The 25,277-nt window shown below is 40.7% G+C and overlaps 1 protein-coding gene across 1 annotated transcript in view; it reads right to left on the bottom strand.

Annotated features, from left to right (window-relative positions):
• LOC126210459 (centrosomal protein of 164 kDa) overlaps positions 1–25,277 on the bottom strand; it is a 644,242-nt gene that overhangs the window by 198,229 nt on the left and 420,736 nt on the right. The window contains exons 3-6 of the mRNA XM_049939692.1: positions 22,018–22,148; positions 4,682–4,815; positions 4,441–4,580; positions 1,405–1,652 (exon numbers count right to left, since the gene is read on the bottom strand). Of these exons, the coding sequence (XP_049795649.1) occupies positions 1,405–1,652; positions 4,441–4,580; positions 4,682–4,815; positions 22,018–22,148 (653 nt within the window). The remainder of the gene's footprint in view (positions 1–1,404; positions 1,653–4,440; positions 4,581–4,681; positions 4,816–22,017; positions 22,149–25,277) is intronic.

The raw sequence follows: 25,277 nt of genomic DNA, 5'->3' as shown, positions 1-25,277 counted from the left end.
TAAATATGAAAGAGCAAGAACAACTTATTGATCTCACTTGTGGTACTTCACTGAAGAGTCAAAGTCTTTGTTGGAGTGTTGGCTACATATTAGCAATGAATTCTCAATGCTAAGCCAAAATGCAATGACAATCAAAATTACTTTTGCAATAACATACCTGTGGGAGACTGGCTTTTCAGCGTTGGCAGCTATAAAGTCAAACTACTGTTCAAAGCTAAATTCAAGCACACAATTTCAAATGGCTGTTTCTGTTATTACACCATGCCTTGAGAAACTTGCTTCCAATGAGCAAGCTCATCAACATACTGGACTTCATAATTTAGATTTTCAATGCTCTTGTAATCCTCATTTGCTGAATTGCAAATATTGTTCACTTTGTAATTTATGAATAAAGTAAATTTCATAAAGACAAACAACTTGTTCTGTATTTGCATTACAATAATTCATGTAGTTTTGGTTTCTGTTGCATAATATCCCTCTACAGTGAATTTGGTAAAACCGAGATCGAGACAAAGAAAATATAAATTTTTTTTATTAATCAATTATGCTTGGGGGAGGGGGCTGATAGTGTTTTTCCTAGTGAAGGAGAGCCCAGGGGAAAAAATTTTAGAGCCTGCAATATAAGACATACCATTTATGGGAGACCTCGCAGTTATTGCAAGATGCTGGATACTTGATTTTACTCTTAACTTCTAGCAATACCTCCAGCACTTTGAGAAACAAAGTGCAAATGGGAGATGTTGGCAAGTGTGAATACATAACAAGGTGAGAAAAACTGGATAACACAAAATCGTAGCTCCCGAGTAAACTCTATATTGCCAGACAATATCACAATAAAGATGCAACGCGACACAACATGGCTAAAACCATCAACGACGAAGTCAGTGTTGGCTTGAGTTACACTGCCAACATATACGTAATGCCTGCAATTTTATCTGGTTGGGCAGCTGTGAACTACTCAGTAAGATAGGTGAGTTTGTGATTGGGGAGGGGGGCAGTCACTGTTGTAGTGTTCAGCTGCACCTTGGTGAGTGTGGAACTACTTTGTTGGAAGCCTGTCAGTATTTTGGCATTAGTTACTATGTTGCACACATTATTTAATATTCTCTCTGCATATCATTTCCAAGTTTCATTACTCCAAATAGAAGTCTACTTCATATAGCAGAACTGCATCACAACATTTTGAGCACTGGGCATTCTTCCTGCAGTATTCTCTGTAATTCACTCCAGAACTCTGTTTGATTTATTCATAACAGTAATAGTACCAACAGTTAGCCTCTATGGCCACAATCATATGAAATACAGTGGACAAACTCAATGCAGACATCACATAAGTGAAATTATAGTGATGCGCTCCTTCCGACATTAGCTGGCTCGTGTTGACTAGGAGCAAATTTGCTTTACCTGAGAGCTTGAGCTCCCCACGGCCCTGCTGGACGAGACTGCGGGGATGCTTCTCCTGTGCAGACGGGGGCAGAGCCGACCTCCGGGATGCAGACGTCACCGTCGCCGTGCCGTCCCCACTCTCTCCCAGTAAGGGTGCCACACTCATCTTGTCGATGTCAATGGGACCGGGCGACGGGCGACCGAGCAACGTCGCCGCTCCCATTTTGTCGATGTCGATTCGATTGCGGCTAAGTGGTAGAACCTCCCTGATAAATATAAATGTATTTTATATCATGTCACTGTGGCATCATCATCTACTGTAGGTCAAAATTAGTTGTTACAGCTAACATGACTTGCAGACAAGAATGCATGCAAATTCCCCCCACTCCCTCCCCCCTATCTCTCTCTTTCTCTCTCTCTCTCTCTCTCTCTCTCTCTCTCTCCATCAAACACACACACACACACACACACACACACACACACACACACACACACACATAAAGAGTCACATTACAAATACACAATTACGGGTCAGATATTATTGTATGATACATCGGCCCATATATGAAATTATTATTACTGAATATAATAGAGGGAAACATTCCACATGGGAAAAATATATCTAAAAACAAAGATGATGTGACTTACCAAACAAAAGCGCTGGCAGGTTGATAGACACACAAACAAACACAAACATACACACAAAATTCAAGCTTTTGCAACCAACGGTTGCTTCATCAGGAAAGAGGGAAGGAGAGGGAAAGACGAAAGGCTGTGGGTTTTAAGGGAGAGGGTAAGGAGTCATTCCAATCCCAGGAGCGGAAAGACTTACCTTAGGGGGAAAAAAGGACAGGTACACACATGGATATGTTTGGTAAGTCACATCATCTTTGTTTTTAGATATATTATTATTACTGATCTATATAGGAAAGTGTATATTAGTTTCCACAAATCAAGCACAAATAGTACAAAAATAATTTTGAAGCAAATGTCTTATAGGAACAAGACTCTCAAATATTTATGAAGCAACAGCATTTCCTTCATCACTACCACTTAAACCACTTGTTTACTCAATTCCATCTTCAGTAATATATGGCTTATCCAGAGTTTACACTAATGCTTCTGTAGCAGCTAGTGTCTCATCTATTCCTCTACTTGGAAATGGAAACCATATATTAGCTTTTCCACTCCGACTGAATTTCAGCATGTTGACAACAGTTGTTTATAAGATGCTATATCTTTTCTTCACATGGTGTCATCCAGCTTTCAATAATGCCACAGGAATATTTGCAGGACCACATGATCAGCCATTCTTAACATTTTAGCTAATGTGCCATTTACTTCCTCTATCGTAATGCTCATATTACATTTTAGCTAATGTACTGTTCACTTCCCTACAGTAACAATCATATTTATAACAATTTATTCAGTTTTACCTTCTTCGTCTTTTGCGTACTGACTCTCTTCAATTAGAAGATCTGTATAGTGCTTTTTACTTTTGCTTAGAGGAATTAAGTTGTCTACTGCAAAACTGACTACATTCCATGTCACAGTGAGAAGCTGCAAGAGGTCACTTCCGCCTGCAAGCCTCTCCCTATGTGATTATTTCTGATCTTGTCTCCCCTGGTCTTTTGTAGAGCAGATCTATGGGATTTAATTTTACAAGCCTGTAGTTGACTTACATGCCTTTTGGTTATGGCGAAGCTCTCTAGACTACAGGACATGACAGGCAGATGGAAAGTTTTGAACATAGTCCGTGCAGCTCTTAGAGAAACATACTTTATCCCAGACAAGACTTTGCATTAGACAGAAGATTTTGGGTCCTTTGGATACTCTGTTCAGAAATTCAAGACTGACACTCTGAGGTGTGAAGTGATGTGTTGCACAATGTTTACAGTACTGATGAATGACAATCACCAAACATACAGTTAATAGTCATTAGTAGGTTTAGGGAGTTTGGATATGCATATTGTGTGGACAATTTGTATTGTTTGTGCATGTTGGAAAGCATGATGGATGCAGCTTTTGTGCAAGAAGGAGGTGGCGCTGGCAGTTTCGTCACACTTTGCGATGCTTACTAGTTTGGCGGTTACTCGACGCAATTGTGCCTCTGCCTTGGAGACTAGCTGTGCTCCATGGAACAGCACATGCCTTGACTATGGACTACACCATGAAAAGAAAGAGGAATTAGTTCAGCTGGAGTGTCTGCTCTGAAACCTGTTAGAGAGTGGATGCTGAACTGCCTATAAACTAGTAATAATGCAACTGTCAAAGCAAAATTGTATACCTAAACAGTGGAAGTCCACAAAAAGAAGAAAGAAGATCCAGATAGGGCAAATGTACTCCAGATAAACAAGTCAGTAATTTCAGATCTGCACCCCACAATATCAGAATTATTTCATGAAGGACCCCTCTGACATTTTTCAAATACAGCAGGGAATATCCCTTCTTCCATTGCCTGCCACTATCAAGATACATGAAATTATTTATTCTCTTGATCTTCTTTCCCTCCACAAATAAGTTACACGGAGTGGCTGTTCTACTCATTCACACTGCTGACATCTTGTTTCAGTTCCCAGATAACCCAAACTCTTTGAGCTTGGGGTTCCTCAGGCTCAATGTTGTCGGTACCTACGACTTAGTATGGCCCCAAATGGCGACATCATCTGCTTGACGAAAGCATTTAGCACTCCTTTTTCCAATATACTTCACTACAGTTTCTGTGGGTGTAATGAAGAATTATGATGAAAATGTACTATCCTGTTGTATCCGCCCTTTGTTCTAAACCACATCTCCTATTTGTATACTGCTCACATGATTACCATACGCATTTGCGTTTTCATAATTAGAGAGTTGAGTTCCATATTTTATACCTCAGTATATTGTCGTATGATTCCTCTAAATTAATCATCACCAAGTTCATTTAGTTTATGGATCAAATGGGGAAAAAACTTAACAATTTATTTTACTTACATGGGATCAGCAATTACCAAATGTCTTTGGTCCAGGTGGGAATTAATTTTGCCATTACAATCAACAATGCTATTGTTATACCTGTCAGAAGGTGAGCGGAGGTCTACTCTCAGTGGTTCCGCACGCCCGCCTGGCGTTGCTGTTTGAACCCGTCCACCGGTCGCTACCATGGTACCAGGAAGTGCAACAACTGGAGACAGGGGTGATTTCTTCAGTGGTGCCTGAACATTAAAAAGAAACAGAAAACAATATTACATACTTATTCCATATCACACTGGCACAGCTAATAACAAAGAATGTCACATACGTTGGAGAAACCCACCAGTTGTATGGAGCTCTTCTTTGAGTAGGTGATGCCAGTTGGTTTTGCACCTGTACTGCCCAGTCCTTCAGAACCCAACCCTTCCTCGTAGCTCCTCAGTTCTTCTTTCAGTGACGTCTTCGAGTCTTCCTCTCCTGTTGACACATTACAAATTTCAATTAATAGGCTGCATTTATTTGTATGGTGCAAAAATATATATACAAAATGATGTGTGGAAAATGTAACTAACTAACCCACTCTAACCAAACATACAAATTGAAGAGGTACCACATTTCTCTTGGTGCCAGGTCTCTTTTTGCCTTCTTCTTCTAAAAAGGATACAAGAAGCAGCAGATTGTCAACTATGATAAGAACAGGCTGGCTTTCAAAGTGGGAGATCCTGCTCCAAGCAAATACTTGTTGTGTGAAACGTAGGTGAACAATGTATAGAATTCAACCGTCCATTGCACCTAAAGTTTATTGATCTAAAAAAGCATTTGACATTATACACCTAGAAATTTGTGGAATATTGAAGGCTAATAAAGAATTCCTGACCATATCATCAATGCTCTCAGAAACTTGTTATCTATATTCTAGTTGATGAATAAGAACCAGAAGATGGGACATTCCTTTCTTTAGCTTTCTGACATGTGTGAGACAAGCATGCATTGTGTCACCATTCCTTTTCATATTAGTTGTATTTTTCATAATGAGAAAAAACTCTGGAAGACTCCAACATTGACATATGTCTTAATGAACAATGCGGCCTTATGGATCTGTGTTTTGCTGATGACTTTGTTCTTCTGACAGGATCACCACAAAATTTACAACTAATGTCTACCAAGCTGGACAGAATGGCCAGTTTTGTAGACAAATACACAGTGATAGAAACAATGTCCATAAAAAGTGGAAATGTACCTACTCAATTTACAGTGCAACAGGTACTGAAAGATGTTAATAGATTTCTATATCTTGTCAGCCTTATTGGTAACAGTGGTAAACCAATCTGTGTCTTAACAAGAACTTTGTTTTTGTTTAGAAAGTCTAGTCATCTATCATACCTTATTCTTTCAATTGTTTTTGAATATAGAGATAATAGTGATAGTGGTATGATGAAGTTTCTACTGTCAGACATGTCACCACTTTTATAAACTGGGTCCACATGAAAAGAATTTTGTTGCAAATGAGTAACTGTTTTTGTCAACAAGTTGAGAGACAATATTATCAGAACTATATTTAATAATTTTGTCTAGGATACCATCAAATCCACTAGTCATTTACTGATAGCCCTTTGTACTTCTTTGGGTGTTACTGGATGTACATACATTGTTATGTCAAGTATTGGAGCTCATGTTTTTGTGTTTGGATTACATTTACTCATGATCAGATTTTGAGCTATATTAATACAATAATGATTAAATGCATTATCTAAATGATTAATGGAAAATCTCATATAAAGATGTGAAACAAATACTAACAAAGAGATAGAGGGGCTGGCCAGTACTTACCTCAGCTCAGTACAGCCGATAGATACACATAAAACAGAACTGAAAATTTAAGTTACTAGCTTTCGGAACAAATGTTCCTTCATCGGGGAGGAGAGAGGGGAAAGAAAGGGAAGAAGGGAAAGGAGATTCAGTTACTCAGAACCCAGGTTATGAAGCAACAGGGAAAGGAAAATAGGGAGGGTAGCAAGGATGGAGGCATGGTTGTCAGAGGGAAGCCAAAGATATTCTACTGTAAGTACTGTGCCAGCTTCAAACCAAAGAGGATGCATACAGAAGTAAAGAGATATATAGTATAAAGATAAACACAACTATGTAGGATGAAAAGATGCGTGAATGGCTAAAGAGGAAAGGGAAAGAGGAGAAGACTGAAGAGTGAATGGGAGTGAGGTTGTTTAACGTAGGTTCAGTCCAGGGGGATGGCGGGATGAAAGGATGTGTTGGAGTGCAAGTTCCCATCTCCGCAGTTCAGAGGGACTGGTGTTGGGTGGGAGAAGCCAAATGGCACATACGGTGTAGCAGGTTCCTAGGTCCCTAGAATTATGCTGGAGGGCATGCTCCGCTACTGGGTATTGGGCATCTCCTAGGCGGACAGTTCCTCTGTGTGTCCGTTCATGCGCTCAGCCAGTTTAGTTGTTGTCATGCCGATGTAAAAGGCTGTGCAGTGCAGGCATGTCAGTTGATAAATGACATGTGTAGTTTCACACGTAGCCCTGCCTTGAATTGTGTATGTTTTGCCAGTAGCGGGGCTGGAGTAGGTGGTTGTGGGGGGATGCATGGGGCAGGTTTTGCAGCGGGGTCGGTTACAGGGGTAGGAACCGCTGGGTAGAGAAGGTAGTCTGGGAATATTGTAGGGTTTAACAAGGATGTTACGGAGGTTGACTTGAGAAAGTCATATCCCTGGCGGAGTAATTTGTTGATGTTTTTACGAGGCCAGGATAATATTGGGTGACAAGGGGGATGCTTCTGTGTGGTCTGGGGGTAGGAACGTTGTTGTTGGACGGGGAGGAATGTATTGCTCGGGAAATCTGTTTGTGGACAAGGTCTGCAGGATAGTTGCGGGAGAGGAAAGCACTGGTCAGGTTATTGGTGTAATTGTTGAGGGATTCATCACTGGAGCAGATACGTTTGCCACGAATACCTAGGCTGTAGGGAAGGGAGCGTTTGATGTGGAAAGGATGGCAGCTATCAAAGTGAAGGTACTGTTGTTTGTTTGTGGGTTTGATATGGACAGAGGTGTGGATGTGAGCTTCAACAAGATGAAGGTCAACATCCAGGAAGGTGGCTTGGGTTTTGGAGAAGGACCAGGTGAAATTCAGATTCGAAAAGGAGTTGAGGTTATGGAGGAAATTAAGGAGTGTTTCTTCACCATGAGTCCAGACCACAAAGATGTCATCTATAAACCTATACCAGGCCAGGGGAAGCAGCTGTTGGGTCTTCAGGAAAGCCTCCTCCATGCGGCCCATGAAGAGGTTGGCATAGGACGGAGCCATCCTGGTTCCCATGGCCGTTCCCCTGATTTGTTTGTAGGTCTGGCCCTCAAAAGTGAAGTAATTATGGGTGAGGATGAAGTTGGTAAGTGTGATAAGGAATTCAAGGCAGGGCTACGTGTGAAACTACACATGTCATTTATCAACTGACATGCCTGCACTGCACAGCCTTTTACATCGGCATGACAACAACTAAACTGGCTGAGCGCATGAATGGACACAGACGAACTGTCCGCCTAGGAGATGCCCAATACCCAGTAGCAGAGCATGCCCTCCAGCATAATTCTAGGGACCTAGGAACCTGCTACACTGTACGTGCCATTTGGCTTCTCCCACCCAACACCAGTCCCTCTGAACTGCGGAGATGGGAACTTGCACTCCAACACATCCTTTCATCCCGCCATCCCCCTGGACTGAACCTACGTTAAACAACCTCACTCCCATTCACTCTTCAGTCTTCTCCTCTTTCCCTTTCCTCTTTAGCCATTCACGCATCTTTTCATCCTACATAGTTGTGTTTATCTTTATACTATATATCTCTTTACTTCTGTATGCATCCTCTTTGGTTTGAAGCTGGCACAGTACTTACAGTAGAATATCTTTGGCTTCCCTCTGACAACCATGCCTCCATCCTTGCTACCCTCCCTATTTTCCTTTCCCTGTTGCTTCATAACCTGGGTTCTGAGTAACTGAATCTCCTTTCCCTTCTTCCCTTTCTTTCCCCTCTCTCCTCCCCGATGAAGGAACATTTGTTCCGAAAGCTAGGAACTTAAATTTTCAGTTCTGTTTTATGTGTATCTATCGGCTGTACTGAGCTGAGGTAAGTACTGGCCAGCCCCTCTATCTCTTTGTTAGTAAATGCATTATCTGTTAGAAGTGGATTGTCAACACTATCATTTCTGTATTTTATTTTGAATTTATTACTTGCTTTATTATGTGTGCCTGTATGATTATTTATAACTTTCCACACGATTTAATTTCACGGCTACTGTAGTTTTCTTGCACTTTTTTTTCCTATAGTACTTCACATATGGAGTATACCGCTTTTGCTGTGTTGGTTGGTAACAATAAATTTAGCATGAATTCAGCAATTCATAATCACAATGCCAGAAGTAAAAATAATTTCCATATAGATCTTGCATTCCTCTCTAGGTTCAAAATGGAGTTTTACATTCTGGTGCTAAAATCTATAACTACTTGCCAGTGGGCATGAGGAGAAAATTGAGAATCCTGAAATATTTATACACAAAGTAAAAGAATACCTTGTTAGCCACTCCCACAATGTATAAATGAAAGCTTGGAGTCAGGAATGTAAAATGTGCCTTACTCTAACATTTGTATCAGATAGATACTGACTTGGTCAGTATAAGATAGCTGATAGTAGTCTATGTAAAGTTACATGTTACAATGATGCTTTATCTTCTGATGTATTATGTATTATTACATCCACCTCATTGGCACATATAAGATTTCTCAACATACAGGGTGATTCAAAAAGAATACCACAACTTTAAAAATGTGTATTTAATGAAAGAAACATAATATAACCTTCTGTTATACATCATTACAAAGAGTATTTAAAAAGTTTTTTTTTTCACTCAAAAACAAGTTCAGAGATGTTCAATATGGCCCCCTCCAGACACTCGAGCAATATCAACCCGATACTCCAACTCGTTCCACACTCTCTGTAGCATATCAGGCATAACAGTTTGGATAGCTGCTGTTATTTCTCGTTTCAAATCATCAATGGTGGCTGGGAGAGGTGGCCGAAACACCATATCCTTAACATACCCCCATAAGAAAAAATCGCAGGGGGTAAGATCAGGGCTTCTTGGAGGCCAGTGATGAAGTGCTCTTGTCACGGGCTGCCTGGCGACCAATCCATCACCTCGGGTAGTTGACGATAAGGTTTCATAACTAACCTTTTTCGTAGGACTCTCCATACAGTTGATTGTAGAATTTGCAGCTCTCTGCTAGCTCTGCGAGTCGATTTTCCTGGGCTGCGAACAAATGCTTGCTGGATGCGTGCTACATTTTCATCACTCGTTCTCGGCCGTCCAGAACTTTTCCCTTTGCACAAACACCCATTCTCTGTAAACTGTTTATACCAACGTTTAATACACCACCTATCAGGAGGTTTAACACCATACTTCATTCGAAATGCACGCTGAACAACTGTCGTCGATTCACTTCTTCCGTACTCAATAACACAAAAAGCTTTCCGTTGAGCGGTCGCCATCTTAGCATCAACTGACGCTGACGCCTAGTCAACAGTGCCTCAAGCGAACAAATGTACAACTAAATGAAACTTTATAGCTCCCTTAATTCGCCGACAGATAGTGCTTAGCTCTGCCTTTTGTCATTGCAGAGTTTTAAATTCCTAAAGTTGTGGTATTCTTTTTGAATCACCCTGTATAGTGGGCACACCTGCATTGTTAATTTGACATAATATTTCATTTGTCAGTTGAACTTGATATTGTGTGGACATCACTGTTACATTTCCACAACAGTATGGTTTTACTCATGCACACACATCAGTCACATTGTCTCACATTTGGATATTACTATAAAGGTAAGATTTTTCCTCCATGAGATAGATGGAGATTACTTTAAAAAAGTGTTTTTTGGTGTTACACTACTTATTTATTAAATATCTCATTATTCACAGATGGTTACTAACAGAGAGATATCACATATGTCACAAAGAAGCAAAAGAATGGTGATGCTGACTTCAGAGCAGTTTGATTAAGGCGGTGATGACTACCATTCGGACAATTCTAATGTTCCAGAAGAACTCGTATATCCATGTCAGACAGTGGCAGTGATTCTGGAATAGGTGTGAATAACATTCACAATGTGTCCAAGAATGAACAAGGTGCTGCTGACTTAGTTCCAAGCAGGGTACATAGTGACATGTCAATTGACGCAGCTTATCGTGGCAAAATGAACTGTGGAATGGCATCACAGAAACTCATCAAAGAAGAAGAAGTTCAAAACTGTGCAATGGGCAGTAAACGTTATAGCTACAGTATTCTGGGATGCAGAGGGTGCGATTATGGTCGATATTTTGGAGCAGTGACACACAATACATTCTGTTCAATACGTCAGAAACCTTAGACAGCTTAAAGCACGTCTTCAGTGACTTTGTCCAACAAGGGCTATGGCAGATGTTCTTCTTTTGTCATCACACCACTGAAGAGATTATGAAAAAAGTATGGGAAGTTTTGCCTCATCCCCAATACAGTCCTGAACTGACATGATCAGACTTCTATATGTTTGGGCTGCTAAAACAAGCAAGTCAGCGGATTCACTTTAAAGATGAGGAGGCTGTGAAAACGTCTGTGTGTCAATATTTTCAGAAGCAGGACTATGCATTTTACCACAATGGAAGACACATTCTTGTTAAAAGACGGAACAAAACTGTAGAAACAGACAGACATTATATGGAAAAATCATAAATTAATCATCAGAGTTGTGGTTTTCAACTTATGTAGTTGCATTTGAAATTCTTGACACAAAAAAAAAAAAAAAAAGAAAGTGGGAGGGGCATTCGTTTTTGACTGATCTTTACAAATTACTAAGGATGTTCTACCATCAAAGAAAGATTTCTTTTGTTGGTGACCGAGACTTTTCCACTGTCCACAAGGCAAAGAACTCCTGAGAAATATTTGCGCTAATAAAGAAAGCCTCACACAGTAATTATTTGCAGAGTTCCTGCAGAGCAGAGTGGCTTGACGGTATGGGAAGGCTGCTGTGCATAGAGATGATGACATCTGCTAGGCCTCACTGCATATCATCACAAGTCAATGCAAGACACAAAATCCAATAAGTAACTGCTCTGAAACTGAGGTTAGTGTTACTTCAAGACTATGATGGAAACTACTGACATTTTGTACCATTTATGTGAGAAAAAATTTCCAAAAATTCCATAAATTAATAGGACTTCTGATTTAATTTCCAACACTTTTGTGATACACAAATATCATTTTTATATGTACTTCCAGAGTACAAATTATGAAGGAATGTAGGCTAATCACAGTTGCCCAGTAGTATCATTACACTATGAATATTACAAAAGTAGTAAATTATACTGAGAAAGGAAAAAATGCAGGTAATGAGCTACCACTAATGAAGGAGTCATCTGTGTAGCAACATTATCCAGTCACATGGACAACACCACCTAAGTATTAGGCCTGGAGAACATCCCAAGACACAGGAGTATTCTTTGAAGAAGTCTCATAACTCAGAAGTTGGCAAATCACAACGGAAATTTGTGTTTAATAATTGAATATTATTTATTTGCACACTTTGAAATTAAGCTACATTTCATGTGCATCTAATAATCTGAAGCACACCAACTGGAAAGTACCAGCATTGCTCATAAACATTGGTGAATTTGTTGGCTTCTTAAAGACAGACATGGGTAAGATCTTCCTCACACCTTAAAAACAGAGGATGGAACAGGATTCAGGAATTCCGTGAAAATTACTACAAAAGATTTTGAAAGACTTCTACGGACAGCTGTGGGGCGTACTTTGACAATTTCAGGCTATCAATTTCTGCTTCCCTTAGTTTTCCAATCACAGCTCACATTCACAATTCACTGCATGTTCTTTGGACAATGGGCAGTGAGTTTCTTAAAGTATTATAAGCAACTGTTCGTGAACAACTGCATAGTGAATAAACATGTGAATCTAGAATTTGTGGATTTAATTTTTTTATACAAAAATTAAAATTTTTCTGATAAGATACTTTAGCATATGATGCAGTGCTGCTTGGTTTTTATAAAGATTTTCAGCAGCACAGTAGTGACAACTTTCAGCTTTCTACTTCCATTGAATCAAACACAGATGCAATTAAATCATGATACCACTACAACCACCAATTAAATATGGAACAGATAACATTCATTCCTCCTAAGAAGTTTCCTGTGGTGCACTGCTTAAATCGTTTCACTTATAAGAACCTGATTGTATTCAGTTTCCTAACATTGTTATCTGAATTTTAAGCATAATCCACTCAACAGCTCATAAACAAACTTATCGATACAGCAGGCAAGTCGTCCAGTCGTTGATGCTTAGTGCTACCCATGCAAAGCAGGGGTAAGTTGCTAGTAACTTGTTATTTCAAGAAACTTTTAAAACAAAGCTACTGGACTTTTCAAACACATTTTAGCAGTGAAGAAATGAAAGCTGCACACCATTTCAATCTCAGAGCACAGGACTGTTACAACATGATAATGATGATAACACACTCATGTTTTATGTGGCAGTGTGTGCACGTGAAAATGTTCTGCAGTACATGAAACTTAGAGATGTAGCACTAAAAGTGCCGCATTGGTAAAGAAATTAAAACAACCATTCCTCTGACTGTGAAACAGAAGAAGGTGAAACAGCCCCACTTGCAGTAATAGCACTCCTGATAGAAATACTACTTTTGTACCTTTTCTGCTCTACATTCTGTATGTAATACATATATAAAGTACGAGGGTGGTTTGAAAAGTTCTCGGAATCACCATGAGAGGTCAGCGCTAGCACAACGAGCTGTTCACGTGACATTCATTGGACTGTTGCCTGTAAACACGTGCCACATCAGTGCTCTTGGAAGACAGTTGTGGCAGTGAGGTGGCTCTGTTTTTGTTCCCGCGTAGTGATTTGCGAAGATGGGAAAAATCGAGATTCGAGCAGTGATTAAGTAGTTTGTAAGGAAAGGTATGAAAGCATAGGACATTCATGCCAATTTCAGAATACACTGGGGAACTGCTGATTCATATTCAACTGTCACCAAGTGGCCAAATGAATTTAAATTGGGTCAGGAGAGCTTAGATGATGATCCGCGCAATGGTCAGCCAAGATGTGTCACTACTCCAGATATCACTGCAAAAGTGCACAAAATGGTCATGGAGGATCACCAATTGAAAGTGCCTGAAATTGCTCACACTTGCCAGTTCATCTGCAATGGTATACCACCTTTTAAGTGAAGAATTAGAAATGAAAAAATTACCTGCAAGATGGGTGCTGTGACTCTTGATGCTGGATCAAAAACGCATGAGAATGGACATACATATCGGAACAATGTTTGGCCCATTTTAGGAGAAATGAACAAGATTTTTTGCGCCGGTTTGTAACCACAGATGAAACTTGGGTGCACTACTATACCCCAGAGACAATAAAACCAACAAAGCAGTGGAAACATGCTGATTCTTCACCACCAAAGAAAGCAAAGACAATTCCTTCTGCGGGAAAGGTCATGGCATCAGCGTTTTGGGATGCGAAGTGTTTGTAGATTAACTCCCCACTTGGCAAACAATTGCTGGAGAATACTATGCTAACTTCGTGGACAAATTTCAACAAAAGATACGTGAAAAAGGCCAGGTTTAGCGAGGAAGAAAGTCATCTTCCATCAAGACAATGCGCGCCCACACACATGTGCCATCACCATTGCAAAATTACAAGAAATAATGTATGAATTGTTGCCACTCCCACCTTATTCACCTGATATGGCTCTGTCAGACTTCCATCTGTCCCCAAAACTGAAAATTTTTCTTGGTGGACAAAGATTCACTTGAAACGAAGAATTGATAGCCGGATTTGACAAATATTTTGCAGGCCTGGAGGAAACTCATTTCTGAGAGGGGATCAAGGCACCAGAACATCATTGGACCAAGTGCATTAATCTACAAGGAGACTACATTGAAAAATAAAAAAAGTTTCAGTGATGTAAGTACTTTTTTTCTATTCTGTTATGAGAACTTTTCAAACAACACTCGTATATTGGTATATGAAATATATAGATTCTTATCTCTGGTATATTTTTCTGAGTCTTCCTGTTCATTCCATAACTTACATATTACTGATGTTAACAATATAAACAGTTCATATAGAAACTTTTTATTTAATGAGATATTCAACATGTACAATTTGTGAAAACTATGTGTACTCCAAAATTTGACACTGCTGATAGTTATTTGTTTTATGATTGACATACCTTATCTGAAAGCCCTCAATCTCTTCTTTCTTATCAACATCTTATCTTTTGTTAAAATGCATAAAAAAGTTACCTTTATCCAAAATGGCCAGTTTCCAGAACATTCAAATATTAGAATACAATCCTTTCAAACATCCAGTGCTGCTGTCTAGTAGCTCTGATTGTTCTGCTTCCAAATAATATGTACTTATACTAGAATAATTTGTTAATTAATGAAATACTTCATTTAGAAAAATTGAGTTCCCAGAAAATTGTTGACAGGCTTTGCTAAATATTGGGGATAAAAGGACATACCTAAACTTCTGCTACATAACACAGAACCCACCATTTTGGAAAGGATAGATTACCACTCACCTTAAACATGCTGAGTTGCAGGCAGGCACAACAAAAAGACTGTTACACATTTTGAGCTTTTGGCTAAAGCCTTCATCAGAATAGAAAACCACACACATATTCACACAAACAAGTACAACTTTCTCTCTCTCTCTCTCTCTCTCTCTCTCTCTCTCTCTCACACACACACACACATACACACACAAAATCCCTATCTCTGGCTGCTCAGTCCAGAGTGCTAAATTGCTAAAATTCAACAAAGCTACAGAGCCCAACTGAATCCCACACAAATTACACACAGAATTTGCAACTGAGTTAGCCCCTCTTTTAAGTATAATATACCATACATCCATCGAACAAAGGCTGCTCCTTCACTGAGTGGTCAGCACATCTGATTGCCATGCAGTGGGCCCTAGTTTGATTCCCAGCTGGAGATTTTCTCCACTTGGGGACTGGGTGTTTTGTTGTCCTCACCGTCTCTTCATTATCATCGATACCCTAGTTGCCCAATGTGGTGTCAGCTGAAAAAACTTGCTACTATTTCAGTTGATTGGAAAAAAACTATGCCCAATAGTTGAAAGAAAGCATGGGTCACACCCAATGACAAGAATGGCAGCAGAAGTGATTCACAAAACTACTGACCAATATCCTCAACATCAGTTTGTTGTACAATCTTCAAACATATGCTGAGCTGAAATATGATGAAGTGTCTCAAAGAGAATAACATCCTCCATTCTACTCAGCATGGATTCTAAAATCATCAATCACATGAAAGAGATGTTGCACTTTTCCCACATGATATTCTGAAAGCTGTGGATTGATGCCAGCAGATGGATGCATAATGAGGTATTTAGTGAAATCCATGATCACATTGTTGATCCCTATAGAGGAAATTTTCGTCCTCCATGTACGTCATAACCTGCTAGTGTATTTCTTGTTCCAAAATTGTTTAACTTATTGACATGAGAGACACATACCTATAGCTCTATGCATCTGCTGGACTGCCCTTCTAGAAAACAGGAGTGACTTGCACATTTTTCCAATCACTAGGAACACTTCACCCCTTCAGCGACCCTTGCTATCTGCTACTAGAAGAAGAGCATAATACTCTTCCGCATACAGTGTAAAATTCCTTCTGCCACGCACTTCAGAGAGGTTTGCACAGTACAGATGTACATATAGGTATGTGCAGAGCCGTGTCAAGAGTGGCTACCTGCATGCTGGCAAGTCCCCTGCCACTGAAATTTGCCAATCACAAAGTTACTTTATTTGAGATGCATCTGCCCCCAACCCAACACCCCCCCCCCCCTTTTCACTTCGCTTTCCTGTGCTCCTCATGATGGTGTTCAACCCTAATTGCTCAGGGAATATCATAGGTACTCTGTATGCCATCCCCCATCCCAAACAGCAACTGGTGTCTTGGTTGATGGCAAAACTGTTGTTCCCTAATATCACGTAAACCTGTTTTTGGCCTTTTAATGACCTCTCGGCAGAGTCTTAAGTCTTGCAAGCACCTGTAAAGTTAACATCACTATCAATTAAATGCAACTGGCATTTTGATTGCAGAAGGGGTATGATGACATCGACTCAGTATCTTGGTTAGTATGCCACGTATGAGGTAACGGTAACAAACATATTACAAATTGTTCAGGTGCCAGTAGTGGTAAAGCACAATCAAAATTCATGTCACCAAAGTGATACATTCATTGCAAAATTAGCAGGAGTAAAACAAAGATGCGAAAAAAAATTGATTTTGTTCGATACAGGAATATGATGAGCAAAGCCAATCTGGGGGAAATTTATTTTTGCACACTTCTTTGCAAACCAATAATTCAAGTAAAAAATACTTTACAAAATCAATTGATAAAGCAGATCTATATTAGGAATCAAGCACATACCAACTAAAATGTAACATATACAGTATATGATAGAAGACATGTAGTTTAAAACCATGAGAAAATTTGACACCAGATACAAAGGGTATGCAAGAGCATGGTAGTACAAGATAAATCACCCAATTTCACCAAACATTTACAACAATGCCAACATAACATTAGTACGATAGACACAGACATGGAAATAATAAGGATAAACAACAAGAAACACCTTCTTACCTTATATACAGAAACCATAACAGAAAAAAAACCTCATAAGTGATCTGGCCAACCTGGCAAACCACACACCTTTTAAATTACTAGACCACTTAAATACAGACGCATCACCACACCTTTACCTGTATCATCCACTCACTAACCTCCCCGCCCCCTCCCTTTCTCACCCCACTAGTTCCCATTCACCACTATTATCTCCTCCCAGTTGCTTTCCCCCATCCTCCTCCCCTCACAAAACTTGAACCACTACTCCTCCCCCCCCCCCACCCCCCCTCTTGAACTAACATCTTCGATGAACATCTGAGACATCATGACGTCATTTACACTTGCATCAATCCCACACACACACACAATAACAAATTTGTATTCTCACATGGCAACATGTACAATCTACACAGAAAAGGAACAAACAAACACAAACATTGTGCTGGGTGCAGAACACATAAAACTACAGTACTTTCCTCTTGTGAAGTTTTATAAAATTGAGGTGAAATGGAAATAACATATATGCGGCAACAGAAAAAGTGGAATCCGAAACAGCAAAAAACTTTGACCTCAATATCCATTAACAAAGAAGGAAAAATTGGTGGTTTGCAGAACATATAAATAAGAGGCAAACATACAGTAAGAAAATTACAAGTTTATTTGATAAAGAAATACTGTTTTACGCATACAGATGCTTTATGTATCCACATTTCCAGAAGATGCTTTATAAATAAAAAGCAAAACACATTTGGCGAAAAGTACCTTTTATGTCCAGTAAACTTAATATGGAAAAACAAATAATAATTGATTATTTTTGCATGTCTATCAGTATATATTGATGGAAAGCAAAACACAACACCAAAAAATGATTAATCTAGAGTAATGAAATTCTGGATATCCATTTGTCTAGGTAACATATTTAAGAGATTAACATTGCAGGATCACAGGTTAATGTAAGCGCAAGACAAGCCACTGCAAATGTGAAATGCCAGTGCATTAATAACTGGTGTAACCATCAGAATTTTCAATGAAAGCATGCAAACATGTATGCACTGTGTTGTACAGGTGGTGTATGTCAGTTTGTGGAAGAGACTCCCATGCCTGTTATGATTGGTCAGTCAATACACGGAAGGTCAATGCTGGTTGTGGATGATGCTGGGGTTGTCATACAATGATATCCCATACGTGCTCGATTGGAGACAGATCTGGTGATGGAGCACGGCAAGACAACTTGTCGACACTCTGTAGAGCATGTTGGGTTACAACAGGGATATGTGAGTGAGTGTTATCCTGTTGGAAAACACCGCCAGGAATGCTGTTAATGAATGGCAAGCACAACAGGTCGAATCACCAAACTGATGCACAATTTTGCAGCCAGGGTGCTGTCGCATGAAATTTCGCCTCAGACTATGACAGCAGGTTTAGGTACAATGTGTCCAGACACAAGACAGGTTGGGTCCAGGTATTCAAATAGCCTCCTCCCAACCCAAAGACAGCAATCACTGGTAACAATGCAGGATCAGCTTTCATCAAAAAACACAACAGACCCCATGTTGCCCTCCAATGACACAACTGAATTCACAGATGGAGGTGGTTTGGGGTCAGTGAAATGTGTGCTCCAGGTCATCTGGCTCAGAACTGTCCTAGAAGTAATTGATCTGTAACAGTTCACTGTGTCACTGTGGTGACGACTGCTGCTCAAATTGCTGTTGCAGATGTGGTACAATGGGACACAGCCATATGCCGAACACAATGGTCTTCCCTCTGAGTAATGCCAGATGGGTGTCCAGAGCCCAATCTTCTTGTGACCGTACGTTCTCATGACCATCGCTACCAGCAGTCATATACAGTGGCTACATTCTTGCCAAGTCTTTCTGCAGTGTCATAGAAGGAACATCCAGCTTCTTGTAGCCCTATTACACAACCTTGTTTGAACTCAGTGAGCTGCTAATGATGACATCTACATCACCTTAAAGGCACTCTTGACTAAAATCAAGTGACCATGTCCAGTCTCAAAAGTAACAAACACTCATGACAATTACAGTGTGTATTTAAAGCAAACCTGATTTGTTTCCTCATAATGGCACTACTGCTGACACCCTTATGCGATTGGTGTGAAATCTGAATAGACGTCATCCTTCAGATGTAGAAACAAACCTACCAACTTTTGTTTATGTTCCACAACTCCTTCTCGGAGTAGCGATTTCTTTTGTCAGTGAATACAAAATTTATGTTTCATATGCCGAGGTATCTCCCCAAGTAACTGTAAGTGCTCAGGTCAGCCACAGACATTGAGCCCTGCCCCATGAGCACTGTGTAAACTACAAGTCAGAATCAACTTTGATTTTGTTTATTGCAAAAATGTTAGTGTACATAAAAAGGCAGAGTTGTTTCTTCTTCATTTGCAGAATAAATAAAAGACAGTTCCAATGAGAATCTCAAAAGAGAAACATATTACCTGGATGAGTCATCTGCATTTACTTCACTGACTTTAGTTATTCCCCCTCCCTCCATGCGTAATAAACAGCCTTGGACCTCTCAACTGGATATTAGGACTTTTTACAACTCTAATGATGAAATGGTGGAACAGCTGTGCAATAACATAGACAAGAATTCTATCAAATTACAACTTTACCATAGTTCATTATGTGGTCTAGTTCAAATTTAAAGCAGTCACTTACTCACTCATATTATGTGTCATTTGTCACTCTACAGAATGCCTGACAGATACTAACTGCAATTGTGCCATGAAACTTACAATACGTGGAAGGACAGCACATAATGAAATTTTACTTATTGTGTGTATGTAGTATATTAGGAATGAGACATCATGAACTGTGTAGGTGATTTGAGAAGACACAGGGTGCGAAAACTAGTTTACAGAGGCGTCACCTATGACAGCAACAGTGGTGTTAATCTGGATGGGCGTCGAGTCGAAGTGAGCTCAGATGACAGATACGGGTATGTCATTTCATGCTGCACAACTATTTGCCAGTGTTCATCAACCATAACGGCTGGCAAGTGGCGGTGTGCCAGTCACTTGGAAACCCGTGTCCTCATGTTTTCAGTTGGTCAAAGAGATGGAGAACTGCTGCCCAGGGCAACAGCCTAAAACCCTCTGTATTGAGGTAGGTCGGGACAGCAAGTGCAACAGGCAGTCTTGTGTTATATTGCTAAAACACGAATTCACGTACACCTTAAAGCTAGGGCATAGGTGCTGGTCTTAACACAACAGAAATGTAATGCTACCACCCCGAATTAGTGGTGATTTCAGTTGTATGCCCAATAGCAGTACATACCATCACCCCTCCGACAAAGGAAAGCCATGGGTTTCTGTTTGTTCTCCTCAGAATTACCACATGTGGATACATGGATCGTGAAGCTGAGTGCGAAACAACAACATGGTGCCACTCTCGTGTCCAGCATTGCCATCAATTGCACCAATGGTGACATGCTGATGGGATCTGCAACAATGTTCACTGTACTGACAGTTTGCACTGCACCAGGTGTCAATACATTGTCCGTGAGCATACTTGACGTGCTGCATACAAGTCTGGTACAGGCCGTGGCTGTACAATCCTTCACAGCTGAACAACACATCTCTCCTCTCGGGCACTACAGATGTGGGGCCACTGACTGCATGACTTTGAGTACAGCCCTCCTGAAGTCAAAGATTCTGTAGTTGCACGATAGCTGACGGATCCCTACTGACACGAGCATCTGTATTGAGAAACGATAAACTGGTCTCGATATGGCATGCTGCTGCTGATGTCAAATTCTGACAAGTGTTAGTACAGTTTCTTCTTCATACACGAGGCATATCACAGTCTTGTGACAAACACCCAACATCCAAATGCAGTTTCTGAATGAGATACCCACTGTTTGATCATCCCTTACATACAGCATGTAGAACGCTTTACTCCTACCTACTTCATGTGATTGCCCTGAAATATTAATCACTTTCAAATTAAAGAACATGGTACACTTCGTGCATATTTGATGCTTGTTGGTACTGATACCCAACTGTGCCCAGATATGATGGAACATTTCCTTTGTCTTTATTTCCCTAATGGGGGTGTTGGCAATAAGCCATTGAAACAGTCAATTTGTAACTTCCGTACCTTGCCAGGTTTCCTGCTTCTCTTACTTTTTCTTGCAGTTATCATACAATACTGATGCTGCAAGGGTCCTCCTATTCAGTACCCTTGAACAATGACACTGCTTTTCCCTGTAGATTTTGATCCATTGCCTCCAAGATGCTAATAGAGATTTTTCTTGTTCCAGTGGAACAAGTTGAACTTAAAGTATGTACAACTGTAACTTCTCTTACCCCACAAAGCAAACGACTCCACCCAGCACGTAGAAGTGCCAGTCTGCAGCCCGCATCACCAACAGCACATCAGTATAATTCCAGTATGCACAAACCATCAAAAAACCTCCCAAAAGTGAGGTGCTTCCTACTTACCAACTACATTAACCAACCAACATATTTTGTTAGTCAACGGATATCAAGGACATTGAACATCTCATTGTATGAATAATATGTTACACCTCAATGACCCACTATGTGTGTGTGAGCCGTGCAAGCATGAATGTGTGTGTGTTTTCTGTATTTGGAGGAGGACTGTGTCCAATAGCATGGTCTACTCTTAAATGTGCCTGTCTGCTGTTCAACACATCTTCTACATGGTGAGTAGAAATCTATCCAAATTTGCACTGTTATTTTTACATCCAGGAGTTTCCACTGTTGGATGATAAAGCATGTCACTGAAATACTACACATAATAGACAGAACTCTCCAGTGTACCCAAGGAGACTCTGTGTGATACCACTAGTGGTGAAACAAGGCAGCTTGCACAGAGGTGTTAGGTGGAACAAAAGCCGTGGTGAGTGCTGCTACATACCTGAGGCGGCTTCTACCACAGCTGCAGGCCGGGCACACTGACCTGCAGAGCTGATGCTCTCCGAGCGGCCCTTCACCACCAACCGGCGATACACGTCATCCAGTGGGTGCTCCCACCGAGACTCGCCGGTCTTGAAGTTGAAGTAGTACCACGACTGCAATTCCTCGTCGTAACTGAAACAGTGACAAAAAGGTAACCGGGTGTGTGAAACAGCGCACATCTGAAGCAATCCAAAAAATACTCTCTTGTTCTACTTCACACATCAACTTTATTAGCACAAAATAGGGGGTAGAAAACTGGAAAAGAACTACCATCCCATCAAATTACTGCCAATATTTCCAAAATTTTTCAAGAACATAATGAACACTAGACTTCATACCTACTTAGTACAGGAAAACAATCTGCCTCTGTAGCACAGCAGTAGGGTTACTGCCTACCACGCAAGGGGGCCCGGGTTCAATTCCCAGCAGGGAACTGGGTGTTGTGTGTCCTTCATCATCATTGACGCGCAAGTCGCCAAAGTGGCGTCAACTAAAAAGACTTGCAATACGGCGGTCGAACCCGGAAGGGGATATCCCAGCCAATAAATGCCATACTATCATTTCATTTGACAGGAAAACAAACTCAGTAGCAAACAGTCTGGATACCAAAGAGGTCTGGCCACTGAACAGGCTGTATTTACCTTGACAAATGATGTACTAGAATCAATAAATCATAAATTACTACTAATGAGAATATTTTGTGACTTGGCTAAGGCTTTTGATAGTGTGGACCATGATATCCTAATGCAAAAGTTACTAAACACTCTAAGACAAAAACATTATGCAACACAAAGGAATTATGTAAATGGGGCAGAAATCTGTAGACGTTACGAAAAACATCGTACCAAATTCTGTCGAATCGGTGCGTTGCATCGACAAAATCTAGAGCTGGTTGAGGGCCCTGCACATAATGCTCCAAATATTCTTGCACGCCAATGTAGAGTTTGGCAAGCACAGAGACAAACAGTAGAAATTCCTCTTGTGTGCAGGTAGGCATTGTCTTGCTGAAGTGAAAGCTCAGGATGGCTTGCCACGATGCATAACAAAACGGGGCATAAAATATCGTCGTCATACAACTGTGTTGTAAGTGTGCTGTGGGTGACAACCAAAGTGGTGCTCCTATGAAAAGAAATGGCACCCCACACCATCATTCACAATTGTCATACCGTATGGCACGTCACAGTTGGGTTGGTATCCCAGTGCTGTCTGGGGCATCTCCAGACAACCGCGAGTGATGGTCTAGTGTGCCATTTCTTTTCACAGCAGGTCCTCTTTGGTTGTCACCTGTGGCACCTTTGCAGCACAGCAGCACTCTATGCTCCAAATGGCAAAAATGGTTCAAATGGCTCTGAGCACTATGGGACTCAACTGCTGAGGTCATTAGTCCCCTAGAACTTAGAACTAGTTAAACCTAACTAACCTAAGGACATCACAAACATCCATGCCCGAGGCAGGATTCGAACCTGCGACCGTAGCGGTCTTGCGGTTCCAGACTGCAGCGCCTTTAACCGCACGGCCACTTCGGCCGGCACTCTATGCTCCAATTTGTTGCCCTTTATGGCAAGCAATCCTGTACTTACATGTCAGCACTGAGGTCGAACTCAGGACCTTTGCCTTTCACAGACAAGTGCTCTGATGAGTGGGCCACCAAAGCACAGATCACGACTTGTTCTCACAGTTGCTAGTTTTGCAGGAGAAATTTTGTAAAGTTTGGGAGATAGGAGATGTGGTACTGGCGGAAGTAAAGCTGTGAGGACAAGTTGCAAGTTGCACTTGGATAGCTCAGTCAGCAGAACACATGCCCACGTGAGGCAAAGGTCCTGAGTTCGAGTCTCGCTCCAGTACACAGTTTGTCATATCACCACACACACTCTTGCTTAGAGTGAAAATTTCATTCTGGAAACATTCCCCAGGCTGTGGCAACGCCATATCTCTACTTTATCCTTTCTTCCAGAAGTACTAATCCTGCAAGTTTCACAGAAGAACTTCTGCGAAGTTTGGAAGGTAGGAGATGAGATACTGGTGGAAGTAAAGCTGTGTGGATGGGTTGTGAGTTGTGCTCGGGTAGTTCGGGCGATAGAGCCCTTCCCTGTGAAAGGCAAATCTCTCGAGTTCAAGTCTCAGTCCGGCACACAGTTCTAATCTCCCAGGAATTTTCAGGACTCCTGCTTGCTGAATTCACCCCTTTTGAAAACAAAGCAGCATCATCTGCGAACTGCAAGGTGAGCCCATTGGAGCCTATGTTGATAACGAAAGTTTAGAACAACAGGGGAACTATTACAGATCCCTGTGGCACACTGTGATTTAACTTCATTTCACATGAGTCTGACTTCATTTCACATGAGTCTGCACCTTTCACTGATATAATGTGTCGTCTGTTATTTAGTTAGGATTTGAGCGTTTGTAGAATAGCTTTCCCAGTACCACACGATTTTAGCTTGCTGAGCAGGGCCTTATGCAGGTGCAACCCAAATGCCTTACGAAGGCCAGCGAGTACCCGTGCTATTGTCCTTATCTTTAAACCCCTGACCTACACTTGGAAATAAGTTAAGTACTGCTGTTGTAGCTGACTTGCGCTTCCAAAATTTGTACAGTGTATGATAAAAGAGGTTATTTCCTTCAAATAACTTAATATCTGATCTTTCATCATGGATTCCATCACTGGTATTATAGATACCCAAAGGGTAGCTTGATATTTACAGGAATGCATCGTTTTTTTATATGAAATTGTGATTTATATCTGTAGCAACAGGGGCGTACACTACTACTTGTAATGATGCTGTCCTGTTATTTCTTTGTGGGCAATTTCTCAAGAAACCTTTTCAAAGTGCTTACATGGTAATTACGGTCAACTGTTTCGAAATACACATTACCATCGACGTCTAAAAAAAACTCAGCACATCATTTTGATATTGGTTCAAGTATGGAAATTGTTTTTGGGTAGAATTTCTTTGGCAACTGACTGCAATGATATGAGTTATGTGTCAATGTCGCAGCTTCAAGCCCAATATCTATTTCCTGTGATTATCCTTTAAAAGTATGTTTCATAACCTTCAGCTTGTTCAATGAATTCTTTGCAGGAGGTATACTCCCATCATCAAAGCATCCAACCTTCCTTCAATTCTATACATCCTCAGTTTTTCGATTATAATGTCCCAATCGAGATTTCAATCTGTTCGGCACGTTAAGACAATAAAATGACGGCTAGCACGCACCAGGTCCTTACTTTCTGAATTGTGGCGCCATCGGCTGACATACATG

Source organism: Schistocerca nitens, chromosome 10 (assembly GCF_023898315.1).
Source record: "Schistocerca nitens isolate TAMUIC-IGC-003100 chromosome 10, iqSchNite1.1, whole genome shotgun sequence".
In the NCBI taxonomy this organism is placed as follows: Eukaryota; Metazoa; Arthropoda; class Insecta; order Orthoptera; family Acrididae; genus Schistocerca; species Schistocerca nitens.
Note: the sequence above shows the minus strand (reverse complement) of the source record. Positions and strands in the feature narration are given on the sequence as shown.